The sequence below is a fragment of the Haliotis asinina genome, chromosome 8, assembly GCF_037392515.1.
Source record: "Haliotis asinina isolate JCU_RB_2024 chromosome 8, JCU_Hal_asi_v2, whole genome shotgun sequence".
In the NCBI taxonomy this organism is placed as follows: domain Eukaryota; kingdom Metazoa; phylum Mollusca; class Gastropoda; order Lepetellida; family Haliotidae; genus Haliotis; species Haliotis asinina.
In genome coordinates, this window is record NC_090287.1 from 25,942,428 (window position 1) to 25,959,855 (window position 17,428).

The window sequence follows — 17,428 nt, forward strand, 5'->3', positions numbered from 1 at the left end:
TGAGACACACTGTTGTAGCCAGTCTACCCACACATCCACATTAACACATGCACTGTATTATTGAACGTCGTCTTGTGTCAGGAAGTCGTTTGGATCAGGACAAGTGTAAACGCATTGAATTCTTTTATGTCCGGTTTGACAAGGTAGGTGAGTGAGTGAGTGAGTGAGTGAGTTATGTTTTACGCCATTTTAGCAATATTCAAGCAATATCATGGCGGGGGACACCAGGGTTTCACACATTGTACCCATATGGGGAATCGAACCTGGGTCTTCCGTGAGGCATTAACCACTAAGCCACCACTCCTCCCCAGGTACTATGTAAATACGTGTCCATGGCATTCCACGTAACTCCCTACTGGTCAGTGAACAGAAATGGCTATCCTCTAGATGCACCTTTTCCCTGGATCAGTTTCCCCCGTACTATACTGAGTGACCTATAATGGATCCCTGTGAGTCTAATATGGTGACTAGGTTGACTGGGTTTTACCTACCCTGTAGGATGATAATACAGTCACTGGTCCATTAAGTGATATGTAAGACAGACAGCAAATTGCTCTCTATTTTACTCCTCAATGACTTTGGACAGAAGAAACGGAGTCACCAGATCTGTTTGTTTCTGGAGTGGACTGCCCAGGATCATAGGGTTATGAAGTTGTTTTTTATGCCCAGAAGACCAGTAGTGTAGTCGCGACTGACTGAAAATAAAGAATCTGAGAAACTATGAGAAATTTCACAGGTCCACACTCAAAAATCCCATTTGTTCTTGAAAGTTGTAACTTTGTATATCTCTTCATATTTTCAGTGATCCTCCCGAATTTCACCTGACCCACCTCACTGTAGTACTAATAATGGCGCCTTAAAAAATTAAAGGGCATAGGTCATGTACAAAATACAACTTATGATAAATTACCAGGCTTATGGAATTCCCAAGAAAGATGGAATTTATAAAGTGTGTGACCTATATTTGCCTTTCTGTAGTTTTACGCCACACATAGCAACATGTCAGCTGTATTAAATAGGGCAGTAAAAAATAGTCTTGACATGACTGATCCACAAAACTGACATGTCTAAGACATGAAACACATCAAAATGCCAGTAAACCTGAATTAGTTACGTTTTCTCTCACAACAAGCGTGGGATGCTGACTAGTGAATAGGTCTTGATCTAGTGTTTTTCAAAATGTGTTTCATATGTATGCTCTTCCAACATCTAAATGCCAATAAACACAATGTACAATGAATATTCCTAATGCAGGACTTTAACCATTCCCAAACACACTCACGTGATAACCTCCTGTGCTGATCCAGGAGTGTGCGTGTGTGTGTGGTTCAAACGATCCCCACCACCCACCACATACTTTGAAAATGACTTAAGGCCATAGTGAGGATATTTTTTTGTGTGTTGGCAGAGCCAAATGGGGTTCAGAGGGTTTGAACCCCCTGAACCCCCACCCTTTCAAAATTCCTGGATCCAGCCATGTATATTTACTCCATCCAGGGCTCATTTCACAAAGCTATTATAGTGCTACACACCCCCTAGACTTAGGGTAGTTGGCAGTCATAGCACCACTACAGCTTTGTGAAAGTGGACCCTGTTTTTTATGCTGTAGATAGTGTACAGGACATCCATACACTACTACAATAATTAATAACAATATATAAGGTTTGAAAAAAATAATGACAACACATTTATTTATCATGTGAAAAGTTTCTGTACATTTATTTGCCCATGCTATTTTATCTAAACATTCAATTTGTAACATTCATTTCATTCATACACTCAACCATTCCATGGGTCCAAAGACCTTTTTCATTGTTCACTGATTTGTTGTTTTCTTTTTCATTTTCTTATTATTTCTGTCATTTTTTCCTTTATGTTTCATAGATTTGCTTGATGTGATCTTTCCTGAAATCTTCCTGGAGGTGTCATTGCCTCCCTTGTCCTGTCCACCTTCAGATGTCTGCTGACCTGTACCAGAGGCTTTCTCAATATTCTGATTTAAGCAATTTTTCTTCTTCTTTTTCTTTTTTGCTTTTGATTGTGTAACAGGACTTGCCTTTTCCCCATTGGTTGTTGAGCTCTCCTTATTTGGCCTGGGCTTTTTCTTATACACAGACTTTATGTTTTCTTCTCTGAAAAATAAAATGAAAAGAGTTGGTTGACTGGTTGTTTAATGCCATACTCGGAAATTTTCCAGCTTTACGGTGTCAGTCTGTACATAATCAAATCTGGACAATGCAGTCTAGTGATATATTGAATGAGCACCGATGTACGCAACTGGGATATACTGACAGGTGTCAACCAACTCATCGAACCTGACCACCTGATCATGGATTACTAAAGGCTTATTCTAACCCAGATGTACGTGGATTAAAAGGAAAAAGAATCCAACTAAAATGAGGTTTAAGGAAATATGTGTCACTAAACACAATGGGTTACATGTGACCATTGTGGAAGTTCATGGACAAAGCACAAATGAAAAAAATATTAGTTTTCTTCAAAAAGTTGATCGGAAGAAGGTGAAGCCAGTGACTTAATCTGTACTAAGCCATATTTCCACAGCAACACCTGCACAAGTCCATTTCTGAAATAACTATTCCATTTCTGGCAAAATATCATAAAAACATAAGTAATGTATATGAGAAATACCATGGGGTAATCTTCAATGATGGATACATCTGTGATAGCTACAAAAATGAAGGAAATTGCGGAAGAAGCTGCAAAGGGAGGTAACTCTGTCAAAGACTGACAAAACAAATCCCAATGTATCAAACTGAGTAGCTTTTACTGCACCTGTTAAATGCGCTGTGGAATGGAATTACAGAATCACAACAGTGTGGATACATTACTTATCATGAACAACATGTAATCCATGCATCACATGCGATTGGGAAGGGATATACCAGTGATAGTGAATGAGCAACTGCAAATTCAGTGATAAATGCACCCTACCTCTGTTTCTGTCGTTGTTCAATGTCATATTGGGAGTCTGTTGACACAGATTTTCTCTTTGGGGCTGTGTGAGCAAGCTTCTTTCTGTGCTTCCTGAAATTGATGGAGAATAAAATGAGAGATGCACAAAACATAAACCCACACTCCCCAGGGAGCTATGATTGAAAATTTAGTGTATTAATAACATTGCCCCATGAATTTTCATGGAATCTGTAGCATTTTCTATGTAGTTATTATTATTGTCAAAACATGAGATTCTACTTCTTCTTTTCACAGGATTATTAAAGTTGCTACAATACCAACACCACACAATGTCCCAAACTGGATTTCCTAGCTGCATCAACAAAAAATAAACGGAACACTCTGACTGTTCAAAATCCCTGTATCAGTTTCATATATGCCCTCAACAAACACTTTAAAATGAACACACCATGACTGAGGGAGTGAGGATGGTTTCACGCTGCTTTTGACAATATTCCAGCAATGTCAAGGAAGGGGGCATCAGAAATGGGCTTCACAAATGTTACCCATTTTTGGTGGTATGGTAGCCTTGTGGTTAAAGCGTTGGCTCATTACACCAAAGTCCTGGGTGCAATCAACTACATGGATACAAAGTGTGAAGCAATAATATTGCACACCGAAGTCCCGGGTCCAATCAATCACATGGATACAAAGTGTGAAGTTATAATATTGCAAAAAGCAGCATAAAAAACATACTCAATCACTTGTACCTACATTGGGAATCGAAGCTAGGTGTTTGGAATCACAAGCAAACCTGTACGTTACCCCACTGCCCAGCATATATAAGGAACATAGACCTCTCCCAATTACCACTTCTGCTTCCAAGTAAATGAAAGCTGACAAGACTAGACATGACAGTGAAATGACTTACTTGCTGGGTCGGGCCAACTTGAGCATGTAGTCCGGAACTGAACAACCAGCTTGCTTCATTACATTAGCAATGCTGGAAAAGAACACATGAACAGCTATAAAAAGTAATCAGGGCCAAAGAAATTTATCTAAACAAAGTGAGTGAGTGAGTCAGTCAGTTTAGTTTTACGTCGCACTCAGCAATAGTCCAGCTATATGGTGGCAGTCTGTAAATAATCAAGTCTGGACCAGACAATCCAGTGATCAACAACATGAGTATCGATCTGCGCAAATGGGAACCGATGGCATGTGTCAACCAAGGCAGCGAGTCTGACCACCCGATCCCTTTAGTAGCCTCTTACGACAAGCATTGTTGCCTTTTATGGCAGGCATGGGTTGCTGAAGGCATATTCTACCCCAGGACCTTCACGGGTCTTACCAAAGCAAAAGCTAAAATCAACACCTAAAACTCTTCAAGCAATTTTTTCTACTTCAATACTGCAATACAAACTGATCTGAATACATGTAACATAGATGAACATCCCATAACTTTGGAAGCAGATCTGACGAAATCTGGATGAATCAGTTACTAATGTCAACTATTTATATACTAAAATAAGCACACAAGATTCACATACCCTAGATATCTCCTGGGTATAAGTTCTGATAAAGCTCCACTATACCCTGGATGCATCTATGGCTTAGCCATTATATTACCTCCCTTTGATGGTTATGCATTCTCAAAGTAGCCAATCAACTAAGCCACCATTACAACCGAGCTTGCCTGTGTCAACAAAGATAGCGGTTGCAGCTACAAAAGTTTGTATGGAGAACGACTCAGATTTTGTGGAAATCATACAGGCAAATTGAAAAGTCCGAAACTCTTATGCAAGAACTCCTTCTACTTCTTTCAGAGTACCTCTGGATGGTTTGTGTTGCCAAGTTTAATAGGTAAGATTAGTGAGTTGCAATTGGTATGCTCAACTTCCCAGCTTAGCAACCTGACTGAATAAAAAACTAGTCAAGGAAGGAAATAAATTCATCAGGTCAAGCTGTAGCTGCATCCAGGGTCAAGACTAACCTTCTGAGATAAATGGAGTCATCCTGTGTGAAGTAAGTAATGGCTCGTCCTGGTCGACCTGCACGTCCTGTTCGACCTGTGAAATAAAGAGATCTGTAAATGACCTTTTCATCTCATTGTAAGTTTGTAAAACTGTCTATGGGTTGTGTCTGAAGCACTCATAAAATATTGCTCAAGCAGAAAATTCTTCAAAAAATCAGTTGGTATCTCATAAACAGGAATATCCATTCAATCTTTTAACAAGAATAATACAGAATCCTAAAAACCAAAAGAAATTGTTCACAGATGATCGAACCATTTTGCAAAGGTACTAGAGAAACTCATTCATAGTGGTATGAAAGCAACCTGTCCCATCATACCCCACAGACAAGGATACAGATGAAGAGCTGTGTCCACTCACCTATCCTGTGTATGTAGCTAATGGCACTGTAGGGGAAGTCGTAGTTGATGACAAGGTTCACTCCCTTGAAGTCAATACCACGACCCATGAGTTCTGTACAGATCAACACCCATATTTTGCCCATCCGAAAACACTTTACAACATTGTCACGCTGAAAAATCAAATTAGTAAACATTGAAAACTGCATCAAAGTTTTAAATTCGTAGACTTGATAGAATAACTTAGATGAAACATACTTTTAGCACATACTGCTGTGTACATCATTATTTCATCAAGGCACCACAAGAAAACACATTTGACTATTTATTTCAGTGTTTATGATTTCAATTACTGGACAATATAAGTTCGGGATATTGGTATTTTTATGATTGATCTTTCCTTAGTGTGTCAATGAATAAATAGATCATTATTAATATTTTCAAAATTTACATATGTCCCAAACTATTTTTGTCCAGTATGTATAATTCCCTTAACACCCAAAATAGCTTTCTTGCATTATTAGTGTGAACATCTTAGCAATGTGTAGTTTCCCTAAAGTAGACCTGATCTAACCTCTAACTGGGTTCTGTCTGCATGAATGACATCAACATTGACACCATCGTAGATAAGTTCGTGAAACAGCTCCTTGGCTCGATCCTTTGACTGGACAAATACCAACACTGGAGGCTCAATGCCCTGCACAAGATAATGTTCAGAGTGAGTAACAAAAGTGATTATTTCCAGATTATCATATCAGGAGACACTGTAAATGGGCTTCACTGAAACCAGATCTTAACTGTAACATGGCTACCCACTGTGATGACTGAAAGCATTTTTCATAAGGCTACCCAACTGTCCCTGTATAACGCATGTCAGAGTGAATGACTTTAGTATTACACTGCTTCTAGCAGTATTCCAGCAATATCACACCAAGGGACACCAGAAATGGGCTTAATGCACTGGATCAATGTTGGGAATCAAACCAGAATTTTTGGCATGACGAGCCAACGCTCTAATCACTAGGCTACCCCACTGCCTCTGACATGTGTCTGAGAACTTTGATGGAACTGTAGACAAACCCATGGATCAAATTCATTTCCATAGAAATGACAAAAGAAAGGTTAACGGCAAAAACAAATTGTGAACACTTCTTTCAGCCTTGAAGTGCACACTTGTCAAATGGATGGAACAGCTGGTTTTCACAAAACTATAGCTAATGACTCATAGCATGACTGATTACCTCTAGCAATGTGTAAAAATCAGGTTTGCATACAGATCTCATTACATCACAGTATTTAAACATTTAATGACCAATCAGAGATAGTGGATTAATATATGTTGGTTCAGTTTTTAAAGATTTTGTATTGGAATATGATCCCAGTGAGTACAATGACATGGTAAAGTTAATACCTTCTTGATCATGTTGCGGACGGCCAACAGTTTCCCAGACTCTGTTCCAACAAACACCAACTCCTGCTGGATTGTCTCTGTCGCTGAATTCCTGGACAAGACAAACTCATTATTTACTGGGTGCCTATCATAGTCTGTGCAAAGTGAGCTGAAGGTGAAGTTAACTTACGTATAATGAATCACTTTCTTAAAGCAAGAGACATGTACATTTAGCTAGACTGCTAGTAACCCGAGTCCCATATACATCCTTACCAGTGACATTAGTCACACTTGAGTCCCACATACACCTGTACCAATGACACAAGTCTCACCTGAGTCCCACATACATCCTTACCAGTGACAATAGTCACATTTGAGTCCCACATACACCTGTACCAATGACACAAGTCTCACCTGAGTCCGACATACACCTGCACAACATTGTCGAGGTTGAGTTTGCACCAGTCCTCCACATCACAAGCAAATGTTGCACTGAACATTGCTCGACGCACATGAGTTGAATCACAGGCCTTGTAAATAACACCCAGCTGAAACAATTGTGTTCGAGAATTTGGTTGATTTCACTGATTTTGTACTTGCTGCAGGGGAGTCACTAACTATGCACATATATTTTAGAGTCTGTGAGCCTTTACACGCATGTGCTTGGGTGAAAAAGGGAGAAAACTCTCAACTTACAGTACATGTACTCTGTCCTAGAAAATATTTTGCTCAACTAAAATAGATTTACTCTTTTGTTGTACATCAATTATTTTGATCACATACCTGGTCTCTGAATCCCTTCTTTCCATCCTCAAACAGCTTGTCTGACTCATCCACAACCAGCCAATCAACACTGAAACAAAATACACCACCATCATAGCCTCAGAACACAGCTCTCATGGCAACCATCCTTCTTGTCCTAACAAATACCTGTCAGGAGCAACATCACAAGTAACTGCCTCTAATCACTGAGTTGGCTTTCTGATGTGAATCAGTGTGGTTCTTCACTATCAGGTCACAACAATACTGTATAACGACTTCCTATCTCAATGGATTGATATCAGACTCTGAATGTCATGAACTTTATGGGACCTTAAAATTGTCATATGATTTCCTTGAGAACTGAATTATTCCCTCCCCATGTTTGATATAAGAATAAATGCTACATTAATTGCTTGTTAAGACAACAATATTCTCCATAAAGTATAAAATACATATAATACACCAAAGAAATCCTTCTTCTAATACACTTCACGGAGTTGGCTTTCTGATGTGAATCAGTGTGGTTCTTCACTATCAGGTCACAACAATACCTTATAACAACTTCTTATCTCATATGGATTGATATTAGACTCTGAATGTCATGAACTTTATGGGACCTTAAAATTGTCATATGATTTCCTTGAGAACTGAATTATTCCCTCCCCATGTTTGATATAAGAATAAATGCTACATTAATTGCTTGTTAAGACAACAATATTCTCCATACAGTATAAAATACATATAATACACCAAAGAAATCCTTCTTCTAATACACTTCACGGAGTTGGCTTTCTGATGTGAATCAGTGTGGTTCTTCACTATCAGGTCACAACAATACCTTATAACAACTTCTTATCTCATATGGATTGATATTAGACTCTGAATGTCATGAACTTTATGGGACCTTAAAATTGTCATATGATTTCCTTGAGAACTGAATTATTCCCTCCCCATGTTTGATATAAGAATAAATGCTACATTAATTGCTATTAACAGACTTGTTAAGATGACAATTTTCTCCATAAAGAATAACATACATATAATACATTTTGCACCAAAGAAATCCTTCTATAAGAGCTTACACCAATAAAGAGCATCTTGATACAGTAATTGTGGGTCAGAAAATGTGTTAGTCATAGTGTCCATGTTTGTATTTTTTCTCAGCATACCACGAGGGACTGTGGGGTAGTCTAATGGTCAAAGCATTTGCTTGTCTTACCGAAGACATGGGTTCAATTACCCACATGGGTACTAGGGTAAAGACCGTTTTTGGTGTCCCTGTCGTGATATTAAAGGAATACTGTTAAAGGTGGTCTAAAATTAAACTAACTCGCTCACACAATTCCAAATTCATCACTGTTTACAATGCCTCAAAAATAAATGAAATAAGGTATGCAGCACATGTATACAACTCACTTGTCAAGCTTAATGACATTCGGATGTTTCTGCAGGATGTAGACCAGCCTGTTTGGAGTTGTCACCAAGATGTCTGAAATGTTCAAAGGCCTGTTTGTAATAAATTTATATTACGTCACAATAAACACATCAGTCCCTAAAATATTAAACCTATTTAAAATATCAGGCACTTTCCATGTACAACATCAGTTTACACATACATGTATGCTCAGAAAAAGCTGTCATGTCTGTGTTATCACTCACCAAATTTTTTCTTTGATTTTGGTGAAAACTTTTTAATTGCAGTTGCTGCCTTTTCAATGTAGTACATCTTGAATCCTAAACCCTCTGACAATCTTTGGAACTCCCTGTAAGTCTGAAAACAAAAATGGTTGTAATATGCTCAAAACACCAAATGTAGACATCCAGAGTTTGAAAGTGATCTCTATGCAAAACTTGGACGGTTCAGTGGTTTGCAAAAAATATGCTGCACTACAATGCAACAAGCCACTGAACTGTCCAAGATCAGGAATGGCAGGGAGTGTTTGAGTTAAGGACTCAGGGAGGCCAAAAATGTTGTTTAATACTGGGTTTCCACTACATGGTCGACGTATGAGAAAGAGAGAGTTTTAAAATATGGGATTCACACATTGTATCCATGTGGGGAATCAAACTCAGATCTTTAGCATGATGAAAAGATGCTTTAACCATTGAGATCTAAGTTGATTCACATCACCACCCTGAGACTTAACAATCTGATATCAACGACATTGGTGCACTCTAGTGCACTCTAGCATTCCTCATTTATGACTAACCATTCCACATGCTATACTCGTCCATATTCTTGTTTCACCTGTTTGGCTAATTCCCTGGTTGGAGCAAGAACAACTGCTCTGAAGCCTGAGTTGCGTGGCTCCTTCAGGTGATGCAGTATCGGGATGATAAATGCTGCTGTCTTTCCTGAGCCAGTCGGTGCACACGCCATTATGTCACGTCTCTGGGGACAAACGTGAATAGTGTCCGTAGTTTCATGTCAGCCTTGGCTCACACAAATATGAACCCACAATAGTTTTAGTTGTGTAAGGTGGACTGTTAGTTTGTTTCAAGACACATTTAGCAATTTTGCCTCTAAATATTAAAAGTCTGATCCATTAATCACCTCTCATGGTGAGCATAGATTCTGTTTTCAGAAAAAGCTAAGAATAAAGCAATTATTTTCACTGGTGTTCTCACCATACAATTCAGGCAAAGGACACAGTGCACTGTGAAACAGTTGGGAGTTACATGACATACAAGCTAATAGTAGCTAATCTGCAGTTGGATTCAAACTGTACAGTGTTCTCAAACTGACAGACATTCTAGCAAAATTTAGACAGACTATTCTAACAGTTTGAAATACCTGCTCAGGACGGGTTATTTTCATCACAGACTGCCAGATTCTCAAATTCACCTGCCTGATGGTCAGGTTAAAATCCAGATGTGTACATATGAAGATATTTCGTGGGCAGGTAAATTGTGGTCTGGTTGAAATTACTGGGGGTTTCATATCCTGCTAGTCTCATGGTACAAGAATACCTAAAAAGGGGAGATAACTGACACCAGCACTTTTTGATAAATGTCAAGTAAATCTGTTATGCCTAAAGTTCAATGTCCCAGTATTGCTATACTGGTCAACAATGGTGAACAAGGAGCATATCCGGTCATTACCTGTAACATGGTCGGAATAGCCTGCATTTGTACTGCAGTAGGTTCCTTATACCCCACGCTGTAGATGTTGGACAGAACGGTTTTGTGGAGGCCGTACTGTGTCTGTAGTTGTTCAAACATAGTAAAAGGTGGCGGGATGTCTGTGCCTGTCACATGGATTTTGTGTCGCTTCCTCAATTTATTCAACTGAAAACAACACAAAAACATTAAAACAAACATTTCAATTCCACTTCTACATGTCTGAATGCATTTCTCAGAGATAAATTGATTCTTTGGACCTTCCAACTAGCTAAAATCAATAGAATATTCCTGGAATGGTCCACATGTTATCACAGAGAAGAGAAGAGATAACTACTGGATCAAAAATGGATAGTATTTCATTAACAATGGAACACATTTTGTTATAATTGACCATACCGTGATTGATACTAGTACTTGCAAGGAATATGATGTCTGACCATTTCAAGGGGCAATGACTGCTACACTTATACCATCATGTTGAATTCACACTCATCAGTAATTTGTTATTTTTTCTTCATCTAAATTGTTGTAGTTTCTATCTAAGTGTATGCATGAGACTTCATCGTGTTCACTGACCCATATATCACTGTTTCCCTGAGATACACTGCATGGGTTTCCAGTGACTGTCTAGTACTACTACCAGGGGTGAGTTCAGGTCAAGTGTAACAAGAGGCTTAAAACTTTCAAGTCATTCTCATGCCACAGTTGGAAGTACAAGGGAAAGTGCATAACATGAGCATAACATGAGCATAACATGAGCATAACATAACATTAAACATATTCCATATCAAACTGAATGTTGTCACGATATGGCTGAGATATTGCTGATGTGACGCTAAATATTAACTCACTCACTCACTCAAAGTGAATGTGCTGCAGCAACAACTACACTCACCTTCTTCTCCTTGGTGTCTGCTTTACTCTGCTGCCCGTCTGCCTTCTGCTGCTGCCTGTTCTTTGTGTTCTGGGTCTGCTGAACCTCATGCTCAATCTTCCCTGATGATCTGATGTTCCCAAGCAGCTGTAGTTCATCATCAGAGTCAGTCTCTGTTTCAGAATTCCCTTCATCGTCATCATCCCCTGAATCTGTTTTGTCTTCACTGTCGGAAGATAAAGTTTCCTGGACATCCATATCTTCATCTTTTGTAGCAGTATCACCATTATCACTGTCCTCATCACTGCCTGGAGATCCAGTGTCACTATCTGAAGAGTCATCTGTATGACAATAAACACACTAGGTCAGGTGGATCTAGAAGCCACTTTAAAACACTAACAGTGCCCCAACCTGCTCATTGGTTAACAAAGGAATCACATGCTCTTCAAAATCATTTGTATTTGAGATGAATTTTTAAATGATGCAAATCAAGTCACAGAACCATGTGCTCATGTTAATTTAAAGTGTGAATTTAAGGTTAATGACTATGGTTAATGTCCACTCAGCCACATGACAACAAATGGTATGGATTTACAACATCTTTAATATTTACAACACACTGTTTCTGAGCTACTTCTTGCCCCTTCATCAGATGAATGACATAATGTCATAATAAGCAATATACTAGTATACAGTATGTACAAAAAGCCAGAGGGATAGTATTGCAGATTGAGATGTACAGAGATCTAGAGGGATTAAGTCATGTGTTTTGATGAACAGAATTCAAAGAGATTTTGTGGTATGTGTTTTCACAACGATATGTATGATAGGATTGATTGGAAGCAACTTTGCAAACAATGATAGGAAAACACATATATGAAAGCACACATCAAGGCATGTACAGTGAATAAGGGGAACATGAAGAAACATACACATTGATAGTTTATTATTCTATGCACACAACACATTTGACAGGAAAACCACCAGGGATCCAGATGGCCTCCATCAATTATCTTTTCCACCAGTTGCTGATGTTCACAGCCAAAGTGTCAGTGTCATCCCAATTTATGGTATGGCCCAAGTTTCTGATCACAAGTTCTGATAAGGCTGATTTCATATTTGAAATTTGTGCCCATGTTTTCTGCTCTTTGATGAGAGTACATACAGGCCTGCTTGATTCACATATGTAGGTGCTGCCACATGTACATGTCAGTTTGTATACACAGAAGTTATGAGGTGGTTGTTGGAGTTCTGGATGGTGATGTCTAGGAAAGGAAGTTGATGTAGTTTCTCAGGCACCATCGTACACTGATGTTGCTCACTGGCCAAGCAGGATGGAGAAGTCGTGACTCTTTTCCAAGATGGTGAATGTGTCATCCACCTTCCAGTAGCAATATATGGGTTGGATATGGAAAGTGGAAAGAGCAGCCTCTTCCACTATGTAGATCTCCGTTATGAGAGGTGACTGAGGAGAGCCCATGGGTAAGTCATGTATTTGCTGGTGTATTAGTACTTGTTCTACCAACTGAAAAAAAAGTCTCAAAACAACTATGTGCAAGACTGATGATGCTGTCATCAGATTATTTTCTGTCTACGTCACAAATGCAGGTTTCTAGTCTTCTGCACACAGTCTCCAGGGCTTCATCAAGTAGAATGTTTGTGAAAAGATCTACAACATCACAGCTGACCAAGGTGCCATCAGTATCAATGTTCTTGAGTTTCTCAACAAACAAGGAAGAGTCACTAATGAAGGAGCATCCTTCTTTGCCTACTGGTGCTAACTATCTGAACAAGAACTGGGGATTATTGTAATAAAAAGAACCATGAGAACACACTAGTATCCTAGTTTTTAAAGAAGATTTGTGGATACTGATGGTGGCATGTGCATAGGGTTGCTGAGAGTTTATGGGATTAAGTTGGTAGCAGATGACATCATTGATCTCATTCTTGCATCATTGATCTCATTGGAGGGTACTGATGTGTTTCCGCTCAAGTTTGGATCCTTGCAAAGAATCTAATACACTCATCCCTCCCCATAACGCGGGTCTTGGGGTCCACGGATGACAACCCCGTGGTATTAGACATCCACGGTGACTTGTGTCGTTTAACCGATTCCGCGGTATCGTGAAGCGTGTTATTGCAAGGGATGACTGCAGTTGATGGTGTCACTGAGGGCGTTGTTGACTAGGCTGATGAACTCTGGGGTGTCCATCACTACAGCAGCCTGTCCTTTGTGATAGCGATGTGATAGCGATGTCCGGGTTGTTGCGAAATTCAATGATGGCATGAAGTTTGTGCTTGGTGAGGTTATTTCTCATCTTGGGTTTTTCACTGAAGGAGAGTAGAAATCTAATGCCGTAGGTACTTGCTCTTAGGTGTTAGTTGTTGTAGGTCACTATGTATGATGGTGATGAAGTCGTCTGGTTTAGGTGCAGGAATGAATTTGAGTGTTTTCGATAACAGGGATGTTTGAGCTGAATTCAGCAGGTTCACCACATACAGCCACATCTAGACATTACATGTTTACATATGTACGGTAAGAGCATATGATGTCTTTAATTAGATAATCATGTATACAGGTACCTTCTTGTTTGGGTTTCTTGGTTGCTGTTGGATCATCATGTTGAGCAAGGTGATCATGTGAAGGAAGTTTTCTTTTCTTGAGCGAATGTTTATCATTCCCTTCACTGATCACTTCATCATTTCTGGGGTGTTCTTGCTGAGTCAGTTCTCTTCCAGCTCCATGTCTAGGTCCGGGTTTAGAGCTCACAATCTGATCATTGAAGCATACCACATATACCAAGATGACAACATGATTGTCAAAAACATTACCAATAAAGACAACTCATGGCGATGTATATATATATAGAGTTGCGCCCGTAAAACCTGTTTGAAATGTATTCCATTTATTATGATTATTTCTAGGGGGTTTGGGTTAGGTGGAGGGTATATATATACATATATATAGGTAAGAGTTCCGCCCGTACCCCCCTCCCAAAACATTAACTTACGAACTGTCACTCAAATTAATCACTAGTTATACCATCAATAATGTGTGTAAGGCATGAAAAACAATATATGACTTGCAATAACTGCCGTTCCCGTATTCAGCCTCGGGAATTGAACGGGTGTCCACATCTGTTGAGGTCAGAGTAACAACATCGCCATATGTAAGCTATTTTCCATACAACTTATGAATACTGAAGAAAAGTACAACGTACCTCTACTGGCCTCCCCAGTAAACGGAGCCAGTGTCCTCTGCAATGTTTCTCGGCACTACAGCGATACATATACTCGGCTACATGTAGAGCAAAGTAGTGTCGCCGAGTGTGTGTTGTCGGTAGTTGCCTTTTGATGCACCACCACTGGTTTTCGATCAGGTTTGTACAGACAACGTTATTGGGATTTGGCACTAAATACAAATAATCTTTTTGCTGGAAATGCTGGAAATACTATACTGCATGCACTTACCTTAAAAGTTCTCTAAATGGTTGACTGTACTACGCGTATAACCCAGGTCAGACAGTCCGTTGTAAGCCTTCCAACAGTCCGTAATAATATCACTACCCCCCACTTTCCAACAGATAACATCAAGTCATGTCGGTCGGTCGCTCGTCTCTACAGGAACAAGAAAGAAATGCCTAGTCTCCCTACAAATACAACCCAAAACCATCTGACCCTCTACCATCCTACTTCTATGATACTTACGTTTCCCAAACTTATTTCTGTCAATTTCCACCGTCAAACCAACCCCCTCGATTCTGTCCAAACCATTCTTTTCAACCATCGCAGAGCACACCCCTCTACAAAACATGAAATAGTCCGATATGTGTTTCTCTTGAGGTTTCTAGGACTTTCCCATCACCATCACAATCAATACTTGTTTCTCTGATTGTGTCTGCATGTGACATTTAATGAGCAAAGCAGTAGGTGCGCAAAACGGTTTTTATCAGTGAAAAATTCGAGGCAGAGAACCACGTACCCCTCCGTGTTGGACCTTGATTTTTGTTACTTACTAACATACTTTGCGGTTACACCAGAAACGATAGTCGGGAACCTTACCCATGTGATTAACTGTATAAGTGCGAGTTAGTGCTTGCTGACAGTTAGGACAAGTTGCTTGGGCTGGTAACACCCCGTACCGCTGGCAAAAAGAAACAGTGCTCTCGGTGCTACCTACATGTGAAAGTAGACAGAAAAGATTCGTGGGAGGGGTGTGTGTAGCATTGTCCAGAATGTGTAACAACCCAAGGTGCTGGGGAGACGTTACGAATGGGTGTGGGGTGAGACACTGCATTGACAAGTGAAAGTATGGGAGAGCGTGGAGGTGAGACAGACTGGACGGGGTCTGCAGGATTTACACTGCACTTACGGGGGCGGCTCGTTTCAGATGGTTTAGCGAACGGGACTTTTTAATAATGCGTTTAGGGCGTGCTTGAAGGAGATGGCGTACTCGGATTTGCAGGAGATACGGGAGCATTGGTCATACTATTACTGCTGGTGTTCATATTTTGAGTAAGTAAAAAAGATACACCTGTGCTGGACACTGAACAATTACCGGGCTGACTGTCACTCGTTCGTCGCTCAGTTGATGGGTCACTGACGCTTGATGAACCCGGTGAGTGGTCGTTCAAGTCGTCAATCGCTCTCTGACCTGGGTCGATGTCACCATCCGATAACGGAGGAAAGAAATACAACAGTGGATCTGGTGAACAAGAGGGCTCACGATCTAAACTAGAGTATGACGACATGGCTTCTAATTTTTATCTTTCTCTTACACCGGGAATGTGTACCACGCCCAGCTTGGGTCTCGCATGGGAATGACAACAAGGTGTATATTTTACTCAAACAGCATTAAATCATGGGACGACATTACATACAAGCAACTCGTAACAAAATCATCATATGCACGGGAAAAGCACAACAGGAGGTGTCTAGATCTCATTCAAATTTCGCACTTACCAACAGTGTACGACATCACAATTCCTTTACTACAATTAGTTGTTAAGCCACTATTACCTCCATATGTCAACACGGTAACGGAAAAAAAAGTTCACGGGGAACGGGGTTCAATCACATGAACTCGCCATCCTCATGTCATAGTGTGTGTCCACTGTACCTCGGAGCCACCGAGACTGCTGAAATGCACTCGTCAATTAACACTATACAACCCACGCGGAAGCCAAAAACTAGCGTCTAAATACAATAAGTTCCGCTCTGTCGGACACCAATCCCAGTAGCACTGAGGTAACACGGAGGACTCTTGACCAGACGACCCGGGTTCGGTTCCCAGAAGCGACGTTGTTTCTTTTAGACTTAGTTAGATTCTTAGAGAAGTTAGATTAGTTAGTTATGTGGTTCACTTGAATGCTTACACCACTAACATTAGACTATAAAAGTAGTATGATAATTCACAGGAAGTTGCCGGTGACGAGAAGAGACGGGCGGACCAAAGACAGAAGAAACAGACACAAAGTAGGACAAGAAGGCGATTTTATTTTTTATCACCGCCCCTCCCCCACTTTTTGAATATTACCCCCAAACTTCTAAACCCCCATTAAACGCTTTAATCCCCCCAAAATTTATACCAGCGCCCCTTTTTGAAATATTGCATCGGGGAATAAATCCCCCAGGCTGCATTTCTTACTGAAAAAAGAGGAAGGGTACGGGTGGAACTCTTTCCTATATAACACATTATGATAGGTTTAGATTTAAGGTATACTTTCGGAGACTGAGACAACATACAACATGGAATGGTCTAGGTTTTAAACCAACTACTGCGCCAGTTTTAAAGGATCGGTCGTTGAAAAACAAAATCAGAGGTAAATCTAGAATAATGTTAGGGGGTAAATGTAATTACCCTGATCTTTTCAGCATCACTATGAAAGCGCTTCAAATCAAATTTAGCTCCGAAACCAAGTTTTCGGAAAAGCTGATATCCGTCCATGCTGTCTCGTTTACAGCGGAAGTAGAATACTCAGCTGGAAGGAAGTGGTGT

The 17,428-nt window shown here is 40.0% G+C and overlaps 2 protein-coding genes across 2 annotated transcripts; both read right to left on the bottom strand.

Moving 5' to 3' along the window:
- Nucleotides 1–1,687: 1,687 nt before the first annotated feature.
- LOC137293791 (probable ATP-dependent RNA helicase DDX52) lies at nt 1,688–17,423 on the bottom strand. Its single transcript, XM_067824528.1, has 16 exons — nt 17,291–17,423; nt 14,014–14,203; nt 11,452–11,771; nt 10,536–10,721; nt 9,682–9,825; nt 9,093–9,204; nt 8,850–8,922; nt 7,455–7,524; nt 7,086–7,219; nt 6,693–6,783; nt 5,856–5,978; nt 5,304–5,454; nt 4,904–4,979; nt 3,845–3,916; nt 2,953–3,045; nt 1,688–2,132 (listed from the first exon to the last, which is right to left on the bottom strand). The coding sequence occupies exons 1-16, from the start codon at nt 17,375–17,377 to the stop codon at nt 1,817–1,819; spliced, it is 2,238 nt and encodes a 745-aa protein (XP_067680629.1). The 5' UTR covers nt 17,378–17,423; the 3' UTR covers nt 1,688–1,816.
- LOC137294225 (uncharacterized) lies at nt 14,622–15,477 on the bottom strand. The gene is made up of 2 exons (XM_067825220.1): nt 15,053–15,477; nt 14,622–14,864 (listed from the first exon to the last, which is right to left on the bottom strand). Exons 1-2 carry the CDS (start codon nt 15,242–15,244, stop codon nt 14,622–14,624), a joined length of 435 nt encoding a protein of 144 aa, XP_067681321.1. The 5' UTR covers nt 15,245–15,477.
- Nucleotides 17,424–17,428: the final 5 nt, after the last annotated feature.